Source organism: Plectrocnemia conspersa, unplaced genomic scaffold (genome assembly GCF_051122295.1).
Source record: "Plectrocnemia conspersa isolate PC_06_02 unplaced genomic scaffold, ASM5112229v1 ptg000003l, whole genome shotgun sequence".
NCBI classification, from domain to species: domain Eukaryota; kingdom Metazoa; phylum Arthropoda; class Insecta; order Trichoptera; family Polycentropodidae; genus Plectrocnemia; species Plectrocnemia conspersa.
In genome coordinates this window covers 22,612,888-22,629,565 of record NW_028277167.1, presented here as the reverse complement: position 1 = coordinate 22,629,565, position 16,678 = coordinate 22,612,888, and the positions used below count along the sequence as shown (strand labels likewise).

The window sequence follows — 16,678 nt, the reverse complement described above, 5'->3', positions numbered from 1 at the left end:
TAGGGACCGCATGCCCTTAACTCTCATTAATCATATATGATCAAAATTTTTGCTGTTTGCAATTTTTGTTCGCACAATAATCATCGAACCGCTCCTGTTTTTTTAAAAATGGCGTCTATTAAAAAAAGATAGTCATAACTCCGTTAAAAATTATTCATTTTTTTTAAAATAGAATTTAAATAAAATATAATATTTTTTTATCTTTTGTTTTATACAATTTACGTATATATTTTATTATATATTACGGATTTTATTACCACGATGATTGCCGTAATTTTAATCGGATTTTCATTAAATTTTTCTGAAATTTCGAAAGCCAGTTTATCCGCCTTAATTCAAAATATCAGCTATTAAAAAAATATTACTACGTTTAAAAATCTGTGAGAAAAATGTAATGAGAAAAAATGTATTATAATATAAACGATTTTTTTTATAAAACATAACTGAAATATTAATTAGAAATGGGGTTTATATTTTTAGATATTATGAACGACTGTTTTCTCATTTTGTCGTTAATGTAAATTTAATACAAAAGGGTTGACATGTTTTATGCTTCTGACATACAAATAATTGATATTAATTTACTTAGCTCAGGTAAACCTAGGAATACTAATTCAAAGGGTATTATATAATTCGCTATTTTCACAAATAAAAATGTGTAATTCAATGTAAGTCAACGCCATTTTCTAAATGCAGAAATGCAAACAAATCGGAAGTGACCACTTTGTTCTTCACTCTCTCCTTTGTCTCGTTATTATATTTAAAACTTAAATGTGTTTGTTAAACTTAATTGTGTGCCTACCCACACAATTTCTTCATAATAAATTAATTTCACGCTTTAGGGAAATTGCGTTTTGTGAATACTAGCTGGTATTTACAAACTTTCCGGGAAGCGACCGTCAGAGGCGAAAGCTTTAGAACAATCGCTCTATTAAACTACAAGATGACCAAAATAACTTCGTAACTTTACTTTGCTTTTTCCCTCTGCGTCTCTTAACCTCTCGATAAAAAATGAGCATAATATATAACGCACATAAATAATGTAACTTTCACTCGACGCTCATGCGTGCGTAAATTAATATTAAATATTTATCGGTCGTATTTTATTCTGTTCATGACCACCCTTTACGAAAAACGAACATTCCAAGGGCCCGCATCATGAGCGTAATCGATCCGGGGGGTACTTCTGGGTTTAAAGCCCTCTGCGTTTTCTTCCTCGCCCTGTATGCCAATCCAAAACGTGTTCAAGAAGTGGGCAGACAAAACTTGGATCGATTGCCGACTGGCTGGCATTACGATATTATAATTTTTAACCCTTTACAATGTGCAAGTCACGCAAATCTGAAGGGTACATTTACGCGAATGTAAAGCACTTATGGTGTTTCAACATTTTTAAATACAATTTTGTTTTTACTTTTCTAATAAATCAGATATTGAGATTATAATTATCTTATTCATTATACATTACGATAAAGGAATTGGCCTGATTTTTTTTTATTCACAGTTACAATTTTTATTTATATATTTCTCAATTTTATTACGAAAAATAATGCTTTTCACTATTTAAACATTTTGTAAAAGTTATATTACGTTGTTTGCTTTGTCACCTGCGTATCTTATCATTAAAGTTATTGTGCTATGCAACGTACTCTAACTAAACTTACTTCCTTACTACAATCTTGACACTTAATTTATGATGCATTATTTCATATTCACAGCTAAAAAGCAACCGAAGAACGCAAATAACAACAAATCCACAGTCGGCGGAGGAGTTAGTAATAACAAAGCCAACAAATTAAAGACCGAAACATATAAACCCGCTCAAAATGGCAACCTGACAAACGGACACCTCAAAGAGAAGGACGCAGAGAAGAATGGTGATATCACGCCGCCATTGTCAAAACAGAACGGCCATCATACTAATAATATTATAGAGAATAATGTAACCCACCTTAAAAACGGAACTACGTCTTATGCTGCAGCTGCTGCCAAAAGTTGTACAATTTCACAAAAAGCTGCTCAAATAGGTATGATTATCGATCAATATATCAATCAATAAATTGATGTTTTTATAACACTTGTTTCGTTTAGATATAGCATCATCAAGCGAATCTCTCACATCTAACAGTAATAGTGGTAAAGACGGGACACCAGAAGAATCTCCCAAGAATGTTGTTAATACAGTAGAAAAATCAGACGCTTCCGAATCAGACAGTGGTGTGTCTAGCACAAACGAGACTGTAGTCGAAGAGATCGCCATTGTTAAAGAGCCGCCAAAAACAACCATGAAGGACCCTGCAGTCAAAAATAATTCACCCAAAGAAACTAAGGAAATTAAACACAAAGAAAAAAATTCTAAATCTAAAGAAAATAGTAAAAGTAAAGAGACTACTCCCACACCTAAAGAAGCAAACAAAACTAAAGAAACTACGGTGCTTAAAGAAACTAGCAATATACCCAAAGATACTACTGTAAAAGAATCACCGAAAGATGTAACTGATAAATTGAATGAAACGAAAAAGGAAGAGAGCGCACTGGAGATCAACGAAGATCTTCCAGTCGACGATGATATCGAAGAAAAGAAAGCTGATCCAGAAGTAGTTTACATTCAAGACGTTGGTTTCACTGTTAAAATTATGAGTCCAGGGACTCAATCGTTCGATATACAGGTACTTCTACTATCAATTTATATTTAAAAATAATTACATTAGCTAATATATTTTTTTTAATATTATTCAGGTTTCAAGTATGGAATTGGTTCAAGAGATTCACCAAGTTTTAATGGACCGCGAAGACACTTGTCATCGCACTTGCTTCTCGCTGCAACTCGACGGCGTAACCTTAGACAACTTTGCTGAATTAAAGAATATTGAAGGACTCAAAGAAGGATCTGTTATAAAGGTATATACAAATTTGATTTGATCTTGAATTGCAGTGAACTAATCGTTTGCACTATTTTACATTAAAATAGGTTGTCGAAGAACCTTATACAATGAGAGAGGCTCGTATTCACGTGAGACACGTACGAGACCTCCTCAAATCTTTAGACTCATCGGACGCTTATACTGGTACCGAATGCAACTCTCTTGCCTTCCTGAACATTGTCACACAGGGAGATATTTTAGGTATTGTCGTGCTAATATCAACTTTAACTAAATTTGAAAAATTATGTTATTAATTTGCAACGTGGTTGAATAGAAAAAAAGAAGACTAGACCCGAGAGTGTAGACTGCACGCCTCCAGATTACATCATGCCGGGCAGCAAAGAACGTCCTTTATTACCGCTTCATCCGATCACCAAAGAAAGCAAAGGTCCGCAATGCATCAAGGTAATTAAATTAAATTAAATTAAATTTCATCTGTGCGATTTTCATAATAGATAAAATTAATATTGAAATGAAATTGTTTCAGGTCTTAACCATATCAGGTTGGAATCCTCCACCTGGTCCTAGAAAGATGAGCGGTGATCTCCTATATTTGCATGTCGTTACAATAGAGGATCGTCATTTCCATATAACGGCGTGTGCCAAAGGCTTTTATTTGAATCAGTGAGTCATTGTGAATACATATATATTTTATAAAAATAATAATTGTGAACTTATTCTTATAGATCGACTGAAGAAACGTTCAATCCTCGTGCTGTATCGCCATCACATTTAAGTCACTCGCTCATTGATTTGCTATCGAGCATATCGCCTACGTTTAAACGTTCGTTCAGCACTATTCAACGACGCAGGACACAAAAGCATCCCTTCGAAAGGGTTAATACTCCATATCAGGTGTATTCATGGGCAGCTCCCAACATAGATCATACAATTGACGCAATCAGAGCTGAAGATAGTATGTTTATTTTTATTAACTGAATATGAAATATGAAGAACTTTTTTTAATGCAGATGCCATTTATTATAGATTTTTCGGCAAAGCTCGGTTATGAAGAACACATTCCCGGTCAGACGCGTGATTGGAACGAAGAGTTGCAGACCACTAGAGAGTTGCCACGCAAGAATTTACCCGAGAGGCTCTTGAGAGAGAGGGCTATATTCAAGGTATGATAACATACACCATAGAAGTTGAGACTGATAACGTATTAACTCTTAATTTATTTAATAGGTACATAGTGATTTTGTGGCCGCTGCGACGAGAGGCGCAATGGCTGTTGTCGACGGCAACGTGATGGCCATCAATCCCGGGGACGAAGCAAAGATGCAGATGTTCATCTGGAACAATATATTCTTTTCGCTCGGATTTGATGTTCGCGATCATTATAAAGAACTCGGCGGAGATGCAGCTGCATTTGTAGCTCCTGTATGTATCTTTTTTTCCCTATTGATATCTTATCAGTGTGTACGGTTTGCTATATTTTTGCTCATTTTTAGAGAAACGATTTACAAGGAGTTCGAGTATACAGCGCCGTTGATTTGGAAGGATTGTATACTTTAGGCACAGTTGTGATTGATTATAGAGGTTACAGAGTAACCGCACAGTCTATTATTCCAGGAATATTGGAAAAAGAACAGGAACAGAGTGTAATATATGGCAGTATTGATTCTGGCAAAACTGTATTGACTCATCCAAAATATATGGATTTGGTAAGTATATTTTTATTTTTAGAGTTTACGGAATTGAGAGTATATAAGTAAACATCCTAACTACTAAATAGACAAAAACATTATCATTTTTAATTTAGATATCACATTCCTGTTGAAAGTAAATAAACATTTTATTGCATTTAATAATAACCTATATTAACACTTTATGTTCTATATATTATATAGTGTATAAATTAAAATATCTTTTCACACAGAGCCCATATTTTATTGAAATTTCAGAATAATGTTACAATACATCAAATCCTGGGTTGAATTTAAACATAAAATTTCATGACCTACCTACAAAATATGAGAAAATTATTTCATTTGCCGTATTTTGCTGAAAGCGCACACATATATGATTTTTGTAGCTTTTACGAAAAAAAATGATAAAACCTAATTAGTGTTTCTTACTTCTTTCGTTTAAAAAATGAATAATTTTATTATTTGCCTTGTGTATGTAATATATGATATGTGTATGTACAAGAAATGCCAAATTTGTCAATTTCCGTTTTCAATTATAAAAACTAAAAGGCGATAAAAAGTGTATGTTCATATGTATATACACCAGTAACTCTCAATCTATTTTTTGATTTAAAAAAATTATCCCGATTAGTACGGAATGTGAGAACGATGGCATTGCCAAGTGTACGACTTTGTACAAACATACAAAAAATCTTTTAATGGATATTGTATATATTACTAACATTTCTAATCAAAAGTTTTGAAACTCTCATTAGGTCAAGTTGAGTTTGGTTAATTGGTTTAGGTTATTATGTATGGGTTTGAACAGCAAATGGACGTTTTTTAACGATCAAATTGATTAATTGACATTTTGGAACAGCATATAATTTCAATAGCGCCTATCAGTTAAGTTATATTTTCGCTAGTATATATCTACTGGTGAAAATATATTCAGATATTATTTCATTGAAACTGTTAACGAAATAATATTTATTCTAGTGAAAATATATGTTCACTGAATAAATATATGTTATGAAGATTTTTACTATACTCTATTTGCGTTAACACAGTCAGTTTGAGAGCTATTCATTTCATCATTATTTATAATTGATATGCGGCTATACGTTTGATAATCGATTAAAAATATAGTAATGATTTTAATTTTTATTAAGTTGTTCAAAATATAAACAGGAGCAATGTTAAGTATATCGAACATATTTATATCCGTATCGTGTGCTTTAGAGCTAATAGTAGGGGCATAAACCCAAACTTGCCATCTCTTACTCAATTATGAATAATGATGAAATGGATAGCTCTCAACTGCTTGTGTTAACGCAAATAAAGATAATTTAATGTCATATTGGGTATTTTTAAAATAAATATTATAACTGACTGCTAACTCAAATGGAGTATAGTATAACATATATATTCATGATTCTATTCACTCTAATTTTTACATAGCATTTTATTTTATAATCTATTTTTAATATTTTTTATGCAGTTGAGCAAAGCTGGTCTACAATTGAAAATATTACCACATTCGGTTGTCAACGCTAAGGGCGAATCTGTAGATTTATGTTCTAGTATCGAGTGCAAAGGAATTGTTGGAAATGATGGAAGGCATTATATTTTAGATTTATTGAGGACTTTTCCTCCGGATGTGAACTTCTTAAAATGTATGATTATTCTTTATGTGAGATATATTAAAAGTGTGAAACGAATTTTAATATGGAATTATTTTCAGTGGAAGGTGAAACATTATCGGAAGAAGTAAAAGCTTTAGGTTTTCCAATTGAGCACAAGCACAAATTATGTTGTCTTAGACAAGAGCTCGTTGATAGTTTTGTTGAGTGCGTATTATTATATTCTTAAGTATCGCTTATCTAATTTATGTTAAAATTGTGTGAATATTCATTTTAGGGCTAGATATCTTATGTTCATACGTTACGCAGCATATCACCTACAGCAATTAGGCATAAAGAAGCAACAGGAAATATGCAGCTCCGAAACTAAAAAATGCTTAGAAGACAAAGAAGACAATAAAAGTCAAATAGTTAGTGCTAAAATTACAGAAATAGATACCGTCGTCGAGTCGAAATCTAACAAAAAGACTGCTAACAAAGACAAATGTGTTAAGAAAGGCCATAAAGGATCCGAAGAAGTCAGTCCGAAGGCGGACGAAGCCACAAATAATACTAATGATAAGCTAGATAATAATGTTAATGTAGAAGAAAGCCTCAAGGAGGACAACACCAAGGTGAAGACCTTAGAATCTGTGATACCCGAGGTGGACTCGGAAGTCGATACGGATGAAGCCAAAAAGATTGTGGAAAGCATTACGGATTCTATATCCAATGGTGATAAACAAGAAAGTGAGTTTTATTTGTATAATAGCACATGCATTATATTTTATTCAAATAATAATTGTGTTATATTTTTGTAGTGGCTGAGAGTACCCGTGATATTGTTCGCGAAGCAGCTCAATCCGTCGGCTCGCTTAAGGATGCCGAATTCGATATTCGGTTCAATCCCGATGTCTATTCCAATGGAATAAAACACGCTTGCTCCGACGATGAACTCACCAAACAAAAGCATTTAGTCAAGGAAGCCGCAGCTTTTCTATTAACGAATCAAATTCCAACATTCGTAAGTGAAAATATCAGATTTTAAAATATTAAGCGATGAGTTTTATTTAATTTTGTAAATGTTCTTACAGATTAGAGATTGCTTAGATCATTCTTCTGCACCGATGGACGGTAGCACTCTAGCAGACGCTCTACACACGAGAGGCATCAATATGAGATATCTTGGTCGCGTTTGTGTTCTGCTCGAAAAGGAAGAAAAGCTTAAGTACCTTCATACGATTGCTGTATCTGAAATTATATTGCGCGCTACTAAACACATCTTTACTGCTTACGTACAGGTATGTCTTATTTGCATCTGATAATATTTATCAACTCACCATAATAATTGGATCATATTTATAGGGCTGCGATCTTATGTCGATGTCACAAGGAATATCTCATTTCTTAAACTGTTTGCTCTGCGGAGCCCCAGTTCCTTTGCCTCCAATGTCTGAAGAGTTGCAGTCGAAATACAGTAAAAAGAAAGGCAAGAAGCGTCAACGTCCGGCGAGCAACGGAGGAGATCCTGCTGATTGGACAACATTGACGCCAAAGAGCTTATGGCAGCAAATCAAACAAGAGTTGAAGGTGAGTTTCAATATAATATATTAAATTCAATACAATGCAAAATTCAATTAACATATATATATATATATATATCTAATTACAGATTTATTGGGGATGGAGCTTACCAACTGATAGTATTGAAAGTACTGTTGAAATGTACGGATTCCAAAAGATATCGCTTTTAAGGTATGTTTTATAACATTTTTATTTTATATTCTTATAACGCCTATCATTATTAATTGTGAAATATTTTTTTATAGATCATTTTGCGTTAAAGTTGGCTTGCAAATATTGTTAAGGGAATATGACTTTGATAGCAAAAACAAAGTAACATTTAACACATCCGATATAATGAACATCTTCCCGATAGTTAAACACATCAATCCTAGGGTACGTTATTGTTTATTATATATTTTATTGAGAGTTGTTGAATTGATTAATCGTTTTAGGCATCCGATGCTTACAACTTCTATACAACGGGCCAAAGCAAAATACAAGCAGGTCAAGTGCGAGAAGGCCACGAATTAATTACGGAAGCTTTGAATCTTTTGAATCACGTTTATGGTCCAATGCATCCGGAAATAGCTCAGTGCTTGCGAATGGTGGCTCGGCTCTGCTACGTGACCGGGGAGCACCGCGAAGCAATGGCTTATCAACAAAAAGCAGTACTTATGTCGGAGAGAGTCAACGGTATTGACCATCCGTACACGATTACCGAATACGTGAGTATATTATTCATAATCTAATCAATACGTTCAAATTTATAACATTTGTAATGAAATTTCAGACTCATCTAGCTTTATATTGCTTCGCGAACAGTCAAGTCAGTAGTGCGTTAAAGCTGCTGTACAGAGCCAGATACCTCGCTCTTTTAGTGTGCGGTGAAAATCATCCAGAAATTGCCTTGTTAGATGTGAGTGTATTAAATTTACTGTTTTTTTTTTTAAATTGAAGATGTGTTTTATAAATTTTTTTTTTAATTTTTAGAGTAATATTTCTTTGATATTACACGCTGTTGGAGAATATGAATTATCTCTGAGGTTCTTGGAACGAGCTGAAGCTTTGACGGCGGCTTGTCATGGTGCTCGTTCTTTGAAGACGGCAGCCGCTCGTCATTTGTTGGCCAGAACTTTAAGTTGTCTCGGCGATTTTCGTACCGCTCTCCAACACGAAAGGGAAACTTATTCAATTTATAAGCAACATGTAAGTATAAAATACAAAGTCATTTTATAATGGCATCGGCGATTCTTAACTTTAGTTTTTTAACAAAAAGGGTATTAAACAACGTTTTTATTTAAAGTATATAATGTAGCAATTTTAACATATTTTAATTTAAAAAAATAAATTAGCTTGGATGCATCTCAATCACTCAAATAAATTGTTTATTTATTTTATTTAGCTAATATGGCTAAGTATTTATACGCTAAACAAATATAATCGAAACATACATATAAAACATAATATAAACATAAAAAATAAATTAATTTTATAATTTATTTCTTAATACAGGAAGGTGTTTTTTTATTCTATTCAGGAAACCAGCTACATTTTTATTTTTGCGGATTGTCCTAGGAATATTATTTTAAAAATTCACACCTCCATACATTATTCCCCTGGCCGTATTTAACATTTTTTTATTATGTCACTAATATATAATATAAACAGTGACGGTCCTAATTTGGACCTCTGGTATGCCGTGAGATATTATTTTCTCTTTGAAAGAAGCATAATTTATTTTAACTTTTTGCTTTCACTTTTTTAAATAATTATTAAACCATTTTAAAACTATTTCACTTATACCTATAATCTCTAATTTCTTCATTATTCTTTTATAGTTTGGAGAAAATCACGAGAAGACACGTGAATCGTCTGATTGTTTACGTCATTTAACTCACCAAGCAGTCGCATTGCAAAAGAAGATGAACGACATTTACACCGGTAGAACCCCGTGCGCTCCACCGATTCATATACAACCGCCGTCGATGGAATCTGTCCTCGATATGTTGAACGTCATAAACGGAATACTGTTTGTGCAAATTAGGTAAGAGTCGCTAATTTAATTTTACATAATTCTTATTTGTTGCTAATCTATCCGTTGATAAATTTCAGTCCTCAAGATATCGAACGCTTCAAGGCTGAAATAGAAAAGCGCCAGCTCAAAGAATTAACTCCGGACATCACAATCAACTCTAACGCGATCGAAGACAAAGAGTCGCCAGCTAGTGTCAAAGAATCAGCCACTGGCAAGTCCAGCTGAATGAAATTCATACTGTTTTTATGTTAAGTTGTGAAATAAATCGAAAGGAACCAATACTTCATTTTAAATAAGCTTTTGATAGTTCAAAACAACGGCCTTCTACTTTATCTTTTTTATTCGATGTATAACATTATTTACGTACCCATATAATTGTTATGTATTGTTACATCTCGAAAACTCAACGATAATATCATCGTCTATATAAGACTGTATCGAGTAGGCCACTAATAATTGATGTTTGAAGCGAGTCATATGGATAATTTTTAATTTTCTAAAGGTGAAATGTTGTTTTTAAGTTGTAGTTTCTTTTTTGTTACATATGTATTTTTTTTTATCAAATTTATTTCTGTTGTATTTTTCTCTACATTGTTGAGAGACGTAAGGACACTTAGTAATTATTATGTAATTATTATATATATGTATGTTCAATATATATATATATATATATATAGCTAACTGGCAAAATTACTTTGCCATTTGTTAAAACGAATCATCTTCACGGTCATTTAAATTTTGAGTTAATTAAAAATTTCTATACGACAATACATACATACGGACGATAATCAATAATATTTATATTATAATAATTTTCAAATTGAAATTATACACGCGTAGCGCAAGTAATATGATACAATAATTTCCATTTATACTACCAATATATTCTTATTTGTAATTGTGTTGTTTTTAAGTTGTTTCGTAGCGGAATAGTCTTAGATTCATTATTACTTTTATAGTGTCGCATCGTTTGAATCATAGAAGCGATTCATATGTAATGGGATGTAGAGTGTTTAATATTTCATTATGCGGACATATTGTATCTATCTACCTAATAAGCCCAAAGTTGAATTTTGAGCGAACGTAGCACAATCTGATTCTTTGATGAAGAATTTGCAACATTGGACGAAGATTCGATACATATATATATTTTTTTGGTATTAAAACCCTCTCCCTCGATTGTTTTAAGTTTTACTTTGGTTTGTTTGAGATCTACTTATTATTATGTAATCAGTGACGAATGTTTGCTAATGTAGGAGATGCGAAGAATCGATAACGGCTTTTAGTTATGTATGTTTTTTTAAATGTTATTTTTGTTACTTTTTTTAGTTGTCGTAGTGTGCAATAAACATTGTCGTTAACATAATTGTGCATTTTTTGGCTATCTAAATCGAACTTGGCCAAAATAAATTATGTTCCTATTAGTTGTAGTATAATCATAGACGTCTATATCATTCTTTGCATCTTCTCAATAACATTAACACATAACCTTGATTGTTCCGTGTTGAATAATTCTCGTCGAGGGCGTTCGAAATATGTTCGAAGTGATTAGCTTCGATGTATTTTGTATATATATGGTTGTGTTTGACGGTACTGTTAAGAAAAAATATATACAAAACACTGCCTTATAATTGCATGAGATATGGCTGTATATAGTTATAATGTAGAACGTTTTATTTTTAGAAATAGCAATTTTTATTAATCCGTTACCTTTTTTATGGTTACATAATGTATAAGGTGTTTTTTTTTTATTGTCGAACGGTAAACTTGACCAATCAACTTTAACCGAGAGGCAAACTCCGAATGTCATTCATACTTGTCGGCGAGCGTTACCACGTTAAACTATAATGAAACGAACGTCTCAGTGCCATTTATGTGTAATTACGCCCAGTTACAAGACGGAAAATATATTTATAATTTTAAGTTGATACTGCTGCTATATAATATGTAGTCGAATAACTATATATATGATAAATATACTCATGGTCCGGTTATACAATTTTTTGCGAATACATGAAAGCGTAGTCATGTGATTTTTTCTTTATATAACAATGGAGGGGCGATTAAATTATTTTTTCGGAATAGTACTTCCACGTATGTAATCAACGCACTTAGCATCAGGTGAAAGCGGCGCTCGAATTGCGCAATGAGGTGATCACAATTTGTCCCATGTTGTCCTGAGTGAAATTTGTTATATCAAAATCATTGTAGATATATATATTATATAAATTTAGTAGTCACAATATTGATTAAATGGTGCTTTTGTTCATGGTTTGAATGCAATAAGGAGTGATATAAATTTTTGAATGTTTACTTGTTAATACCAATAAATAGAAAATAATTGATTAATTATACCCGTTTTATTTTTACCAAAAATGAGATTGTGGTAATGTCTCAATTCTCAATTTTCCAATTCCAGTATATCCCATTAAATCCTGTGCTGGTTAAATAGAGTTAACCATAAAATTATTCATCAATATCAGACATGTTACATTATTCATCTAAACTACAAAAAATCTTTGTTCTTTATTAGTTATTAAATATCTGTATAATTCATTATTTTTTCAATATTTTCTTGAAATATTAAAATATTAGTGAACCTATGTATGTATATACATTAATAAAAATTCCTGACGTGGCCTTGTATTCAGAGAAGACTTGTGTCGCCTATATTGAACATATTGATGACGATTTTAAAAATATGATACAAAATAATAATCATTTTATGGTAAAACCCAAACCTATCCAATTTTTTTAAGAATTAAAATATAACAGGCTTTATTCAATATTTTTTCAAAATTAGTAGAGATTTTTCGCCACAAAATCGGATAATCAGCATATTCGTTGCTACTGATCTCGATACACGAAAATCATGCTGTTGCTCAATTGAAGTATCTTTTGATACGGTTTATAGCTTAATATGAAGTATTGACTGGTGCTGATAAAATAGACGCCGGCCATCCATCACCACAGATTAGGTATTCCTGTACCTAATATCGTGGATACATATTGTGATGAATTAGTAACAACGAGCTAGATCACGCATAGTGATATCTATTAAATATATGTCAGTGGTTTATAGACTTTGATTTCAGTCTGATATCTCACTACTTACCTAGTAGTTGTTGACTGTGTTTACTAGACTACACCCATACCTCGCTTTACGGCCTAGATACGTTCCACGAAACTTGGCCGCAAAGCGAAAAGCCGTATTACGAATCAATTATTGTAATACAAATTCATACAAATTCAATGGGATCGGTTCCAAATTTGTTAAATATGTAACATGGTTTATCATTTAAAATACATTTTATCTTTTTATTTCATTTAAATCAAAAATACATACATAACAAGTACATACATTTGAACATAAAATAAGAACAGACTCCTAAAACCAACAATAATCCATAAACAAAAATGAAACAACTTCATGTTACATAAAATATGTGTATGAATACATACATAATTTTTTTTAAAATGCCTTTAATCTAAAAACGATGAAGAAATGGTAGCCTGCAGATCAATGTCGTCCTCATTTTTCGCTGGTAAGGATGGGCCTGGTTTAAAAAAATTGTCCAACGTTGTTTGTCTTGCCTTTTTGTCTATCTCGTTCTTCAGTGATTAATAACAGCTAATGGCTGAGTTAATTCCTCGAGAAACTCTAGCGCTACGTTCGACGTCAGGATCGTTTTCAAGGAATATGTTTATTCCTTGTTCGAAATAGGAAAAAGCTTTTGACAATTTTTTTGATGTTAGCTGTTTGGATACAACAGGCTCTGTCTCTTCATCAAATGCCGGTTCTACTTGCAACTGAATGAGTTCCTTATATGAAAGGGGTTCCCTATCAGCTTCAAGTAAATCAAGCACATCACGTTCGTTCAAACCTTCAAAGCCGAGATCATGTGCTAGATCCAAAATGTTTTGCCTAATTTCAGGAAGGCAATTAACTTCTGCATCAGTACTTTTTACACATTATGGTCATATTTTTTTCCAAACATGGTTCATTGTTGTTAATTTTAATTCCTTCCATGATTCACTGATGCTGTCAACAGCATCCTTGATGTTATAGTTTTTCCAAAATGTTTTAATTGAAGATTTACCACTGGTTTCCCTTATAAGTTGTCGGAAAGTTCGGCGTAGGTAATATGCCTTAAAAGTGGCTATTGCACCCTGATACATTGGTTGGATCAGAGCTGTTGTATTTTTCGGAAGGTACTCAATCATGACATCTTCAGATAGTTCGGATAAATTAGTAGGATGCCCTGGTGCATTATCCATAATTAGCAAAGCCTTGTTGCTTAAGTTATTGTCTCGCAAATATTTTTTCACTTCTGTGCAAAAGTCATTCTTGAACCAATCCTCTAAAGTAGCTTTAGTCATCCAAGCTTTCTTGTTGGATCTCCATATGAAGGGTAATTGATTTTTATTTAGTCCTTTAAGAGGCCTTGGATTTTCGGACAAATATATTAAAAGTGGTTTTAGCTTAAAATCACCCGCGGCATTTGCACCAAGTAGCAAAGTTAATCGTTCTTCAGATACCTTATAACCAGGCGCAGATTTTTCGGATTTTGAAATGTACGTGCAATCAGGCATTCGCTTCCAATAAAGCCCTGTTTCGTCTACGACGTAGACGAAGTGTTTAACGTAGACTCTACGTTAAACACTTGTTCAGGTTTATGACCACCTCTTTCAATAATATCCTTTAAAATGTTAGGATATTCCTTAGATGCGGCCTCATCGGCTCTAGCTGCTTCACCTTTCATTTTAAAATTATGCAAATTAAATCTATTTTTAAATTTTTAAAAAAATTGATATCGAAAAAAAGTTTTTTTTGCCATTATAGCGAAACATTTTAGGCCGTAAATCGAAAACGTGTCTTAATTGAAGAGGGCCGTTATAGCGAAATGCCGTATAAAGAGCGGCCGTATAGCGAGGTATAAGTGTATTTATAACATGGATTTAAATTCATTTTTTGAAAGTGGATTAGTGTTTGAAATAACATTCTTTAGAATCTACCTGCCCACTCATATTCCTCAACATCCCTACACTTTGGAAACTCGTGTAAGTTCTACCTTTACCTGCGAGATTTCCTCGAGAAGTACCACACAACAGACAAATATTTAAATATAGTTACTTATTTGATGAACATTCGAGTTCTATACAAGGAAAAAAACATGCAATGAACAATCAAGTACCATTTTACTGTTTATTAAAATAAATATATACAAAAGTGCTTAATAAGTGTAACATTATCTTTCTCTATTTTTTGTTTTTGATTTTGACTTTGATACTTTATTTAATTTATTATTTTTATTCTTCATTTTAGAATTTTTATCGGCGAACTTAAGCCGGCGATGTTTTTGCTGCTGTGACTTCTTCCTGTTCTTCTTCGTCTCTAATGCGTTTTTCTTTTGAAACGCCTTGCTCTTCTTTACGTTCTTTGTCGCTTCTTTTTTAACCAATTTCTTAACTTCCTTCTGCGACTTGAATGTCTTCACCGGAATTTCTTCTTTCTCCTCGACCTTTTTCTTAACTTTTTTCGCAATGGGCTCCATTCCGGGTAGTTCTTCCTCTTCCGATTCTTCGCTCGATTCTTTTTCGTCATCGTCCGAATAATGAGGACGATTTTGACCGATCCAATTATTTCTCTCAGACAAATCGTTAGCGGATAATTCGGTTATTTTTACAGTGGCGTCTTCAGTTTCATACTCTTGGTTAAACAAATCTGCTAATTCAGGAATCGGTCTATATGACACCACTAACTTCTTATACGACTCTTTAGCCTGCGAATATAATAAACATATTTATTTTTACATGCTCGATTAAAATGCGCTTAGGACTAAATTTTTAGGTTATGTATTCAAAACAAACTCACCTCTTGTTTGATTCGTTTCTTTTCCACTTTTAGCATCTCATTCAACTCTTCTTGAGCTTTATGCTGTCGCATAACTTTCCTCTTGTGAAATCCACTCAAAAAATCTCTGAAAAGTGAGGTTATGTCAATATAAGCAAATGGCGATTTATAACTTTATCGTTTTAAATAAAACATACCGTCTTTTAGCATCGTCGAAAACCAGGTTGATCTTATTTTTTCGCTTTTTAGGTTTGCTTCTCTTTCCGATTTTTCCTTCGCGCGATGACATTTTGAGTCGGGTGGTCTTGCGTCAGTGTTGCCATACGTCAACACTGTCAAACGTGAAACAACCTGGGAGCTATATAGGTATTTATATATATATAGTATTATATAATGTGACCCAATTCTGAAAATATCAAAAGAGAATACTAAATATAAAAAGGCCATCTCAAAAAATTTTGGACAAAAGAAAGACAATTTTTTGAGAACATTAATCTTTAAAGGACTCCTGGTCACCATACTACATACAGCATGGTTAATTATATATGTGCAGCGCAGCCTGTGTTTGTGTCTACGTGCGCATTGCACTATAAACAAGTGCATATATAGCAAATTATCGACGTTCTGGGAGCGACGGGCAATATGAGCTAAACAAATAACGTCAGCGCCGCTTTCAGTACCGGAACGGCGCAGATAAAATGAAGGGGGGATATAATATCATTACAGCTGCGTCCGGAAAAATCATTACAGCTCCGTGCTGCAAATGCGTTTTGGCATATGCGCATATGCTAAAATTAATACACTGAAAATTTAATACGCAGACAGAATTCTCTTTGTCTATTACAAACCCATTATTATACACATATGTACATACAAATTATATTATGGACGTAGCCGGACAATCTCTCTACTCCACTCTACCTATTATATAGTTATTTAGATACGGCACTTATGCATCCATTTTGATCACGGTCGCTGAGATTCATCCTACCACAATATCAACGTATGACGCGACTCGATCCAGTGGTGTAGTGGTATATAAAAAT

The 16,678-nt window shown here is 33.0% G+C and overlaps 2 protein-coding genes across 3 annotated transcripts in view; one reads left to right on the top strand and one right to left on the bottom strand.

Moving 5' to 3' along the window:
* The window catches only part of clu (clustered mitochondria protein homolog), a 46,751-nt gene extending 36,680 nt beyond the window's left edge, over positions 1–10,071 (top strand). For both annotated transcript variants that reach the window (XM_088183443.1, XM_088183444.1), the window contains 23 exons: positions 1,719–2,027; positions 2,092–2,669; positions 2,740–2,901; positions 2,972–3,125; positions 3,199–3,329; positions 3,412–3,548; positions 3,611–3,840; positions 3,912–4,048; positions 4,113–4,307; positions 4,379–4,591; positions 6,057–6,231; positions 6,300–6,405; positions 6,476–6,927; positions 6,999–7,201; positions 7,272–7,478; positions 7,543–7,767; positions 7,850–7,932; positions 8,007–8,136; positions 8,196–8,468; positions 8,534–8,659; positions 8,734–8,949; positions 9,582–9,787; positions 9,856–10,071. In XM_088183443.1, the coding sequence (XP_088039569.1) occupies positions 1,719–2,027; positions 2,092–2,669; positions 2,740–2,901; positions 2,972–3,125; positions 3,199–3,329; positions 3,412–3,548; positions 3,611–3,840; positions 3,912–4,048; positions 4,113–4,307; positions 4,379–4,591; positions 6,057–6,231; positions 6,300–6,405; positions 6,476–6,927; positions 6,999–7,201; positions 7,272–7,478; positions 7,543–7,767; positions 7,850–7,932; positions 8,007–8,136; positions 8,196–8,468; positions 8,534–8,659; positions 8,734–8,949; positions 9,582–9,787; positions 9,856–10,003 (4,796 nt within the window). In that variant the 3' untranslated portion in view covers positions 10,004–10,071. The remainder of the gene's footprint in view (positions 1–1,718; positions 2,028–2,091; positions 2,670–2,739; positions 2,902–2,971; positions 3,126–3,198; positions 3,330–3,411; positions 3,549–3,610; positions 3,841–3,911; positions 4,049–4,112; positions 4,308–4,378; positions 4,592–6,056; positions 6,232–6,299; positions 6,406–6,475; positions 6,928–6,998; positions 7,202–7,271; positions 7,479–7,542; positions 7,768–7,849; positions 7,933–8,006; positions 8,137–8,195; positions 8,469–8,533; positions 8,660–8,733; positions 8,950–9,581; positions 9,788–9,855) is intronic.
* Positions 10,072–14,970: 4,899 nt separating this feature from the next.
* On the bottom strand, positions 14,971–15,947 carry LOC148236991 (uncharacterized). The gene is made up of 3 exons (XM_088183445.1): positions 15,830–15,947; positions 15,654–15,759; positions 14,971–15,561 (listed from the first exon to the last, which is right to left on the bottom strand). The coding sequence occupies exons 1-3, from the start codon at positions 15,919–15,921 to the stop codon at positions 15,028–15,030; spliced, it is 732 nt and encodes a 243-aa protein (XP_088039571.1). The 5' UTR covers positions 15,922–15,947; the 3' UTR covers positions 14,971–15,027.
* Between the last annotated feature and the right edge of the window lie 731 nt (positions 15,948–16,678).

Coding starts and splice junctions, on each gene's coding strand:
- LOC148236991 (XM_088183445.1), bottom strand. CDS start 15,921: ATGTCATCGCGCGAAGGAAAAATCGGAAAGAGAAGCAAACCTAAAAAG. Junction 15,760..15,829: donor TTCGACGATGCTAAAAGACG/GTATGTTTTATT, acceptor CTCACTTTTCAG/AGATTTTTTGAGTGGATTTC. Junction 15,562..15,653: donor AGAAACGAATCAAACAAGAG/GTGAGTTTGTTT, acceptor TTATATTCGCAG/GCTAAAGAGTCGTATAAGAA.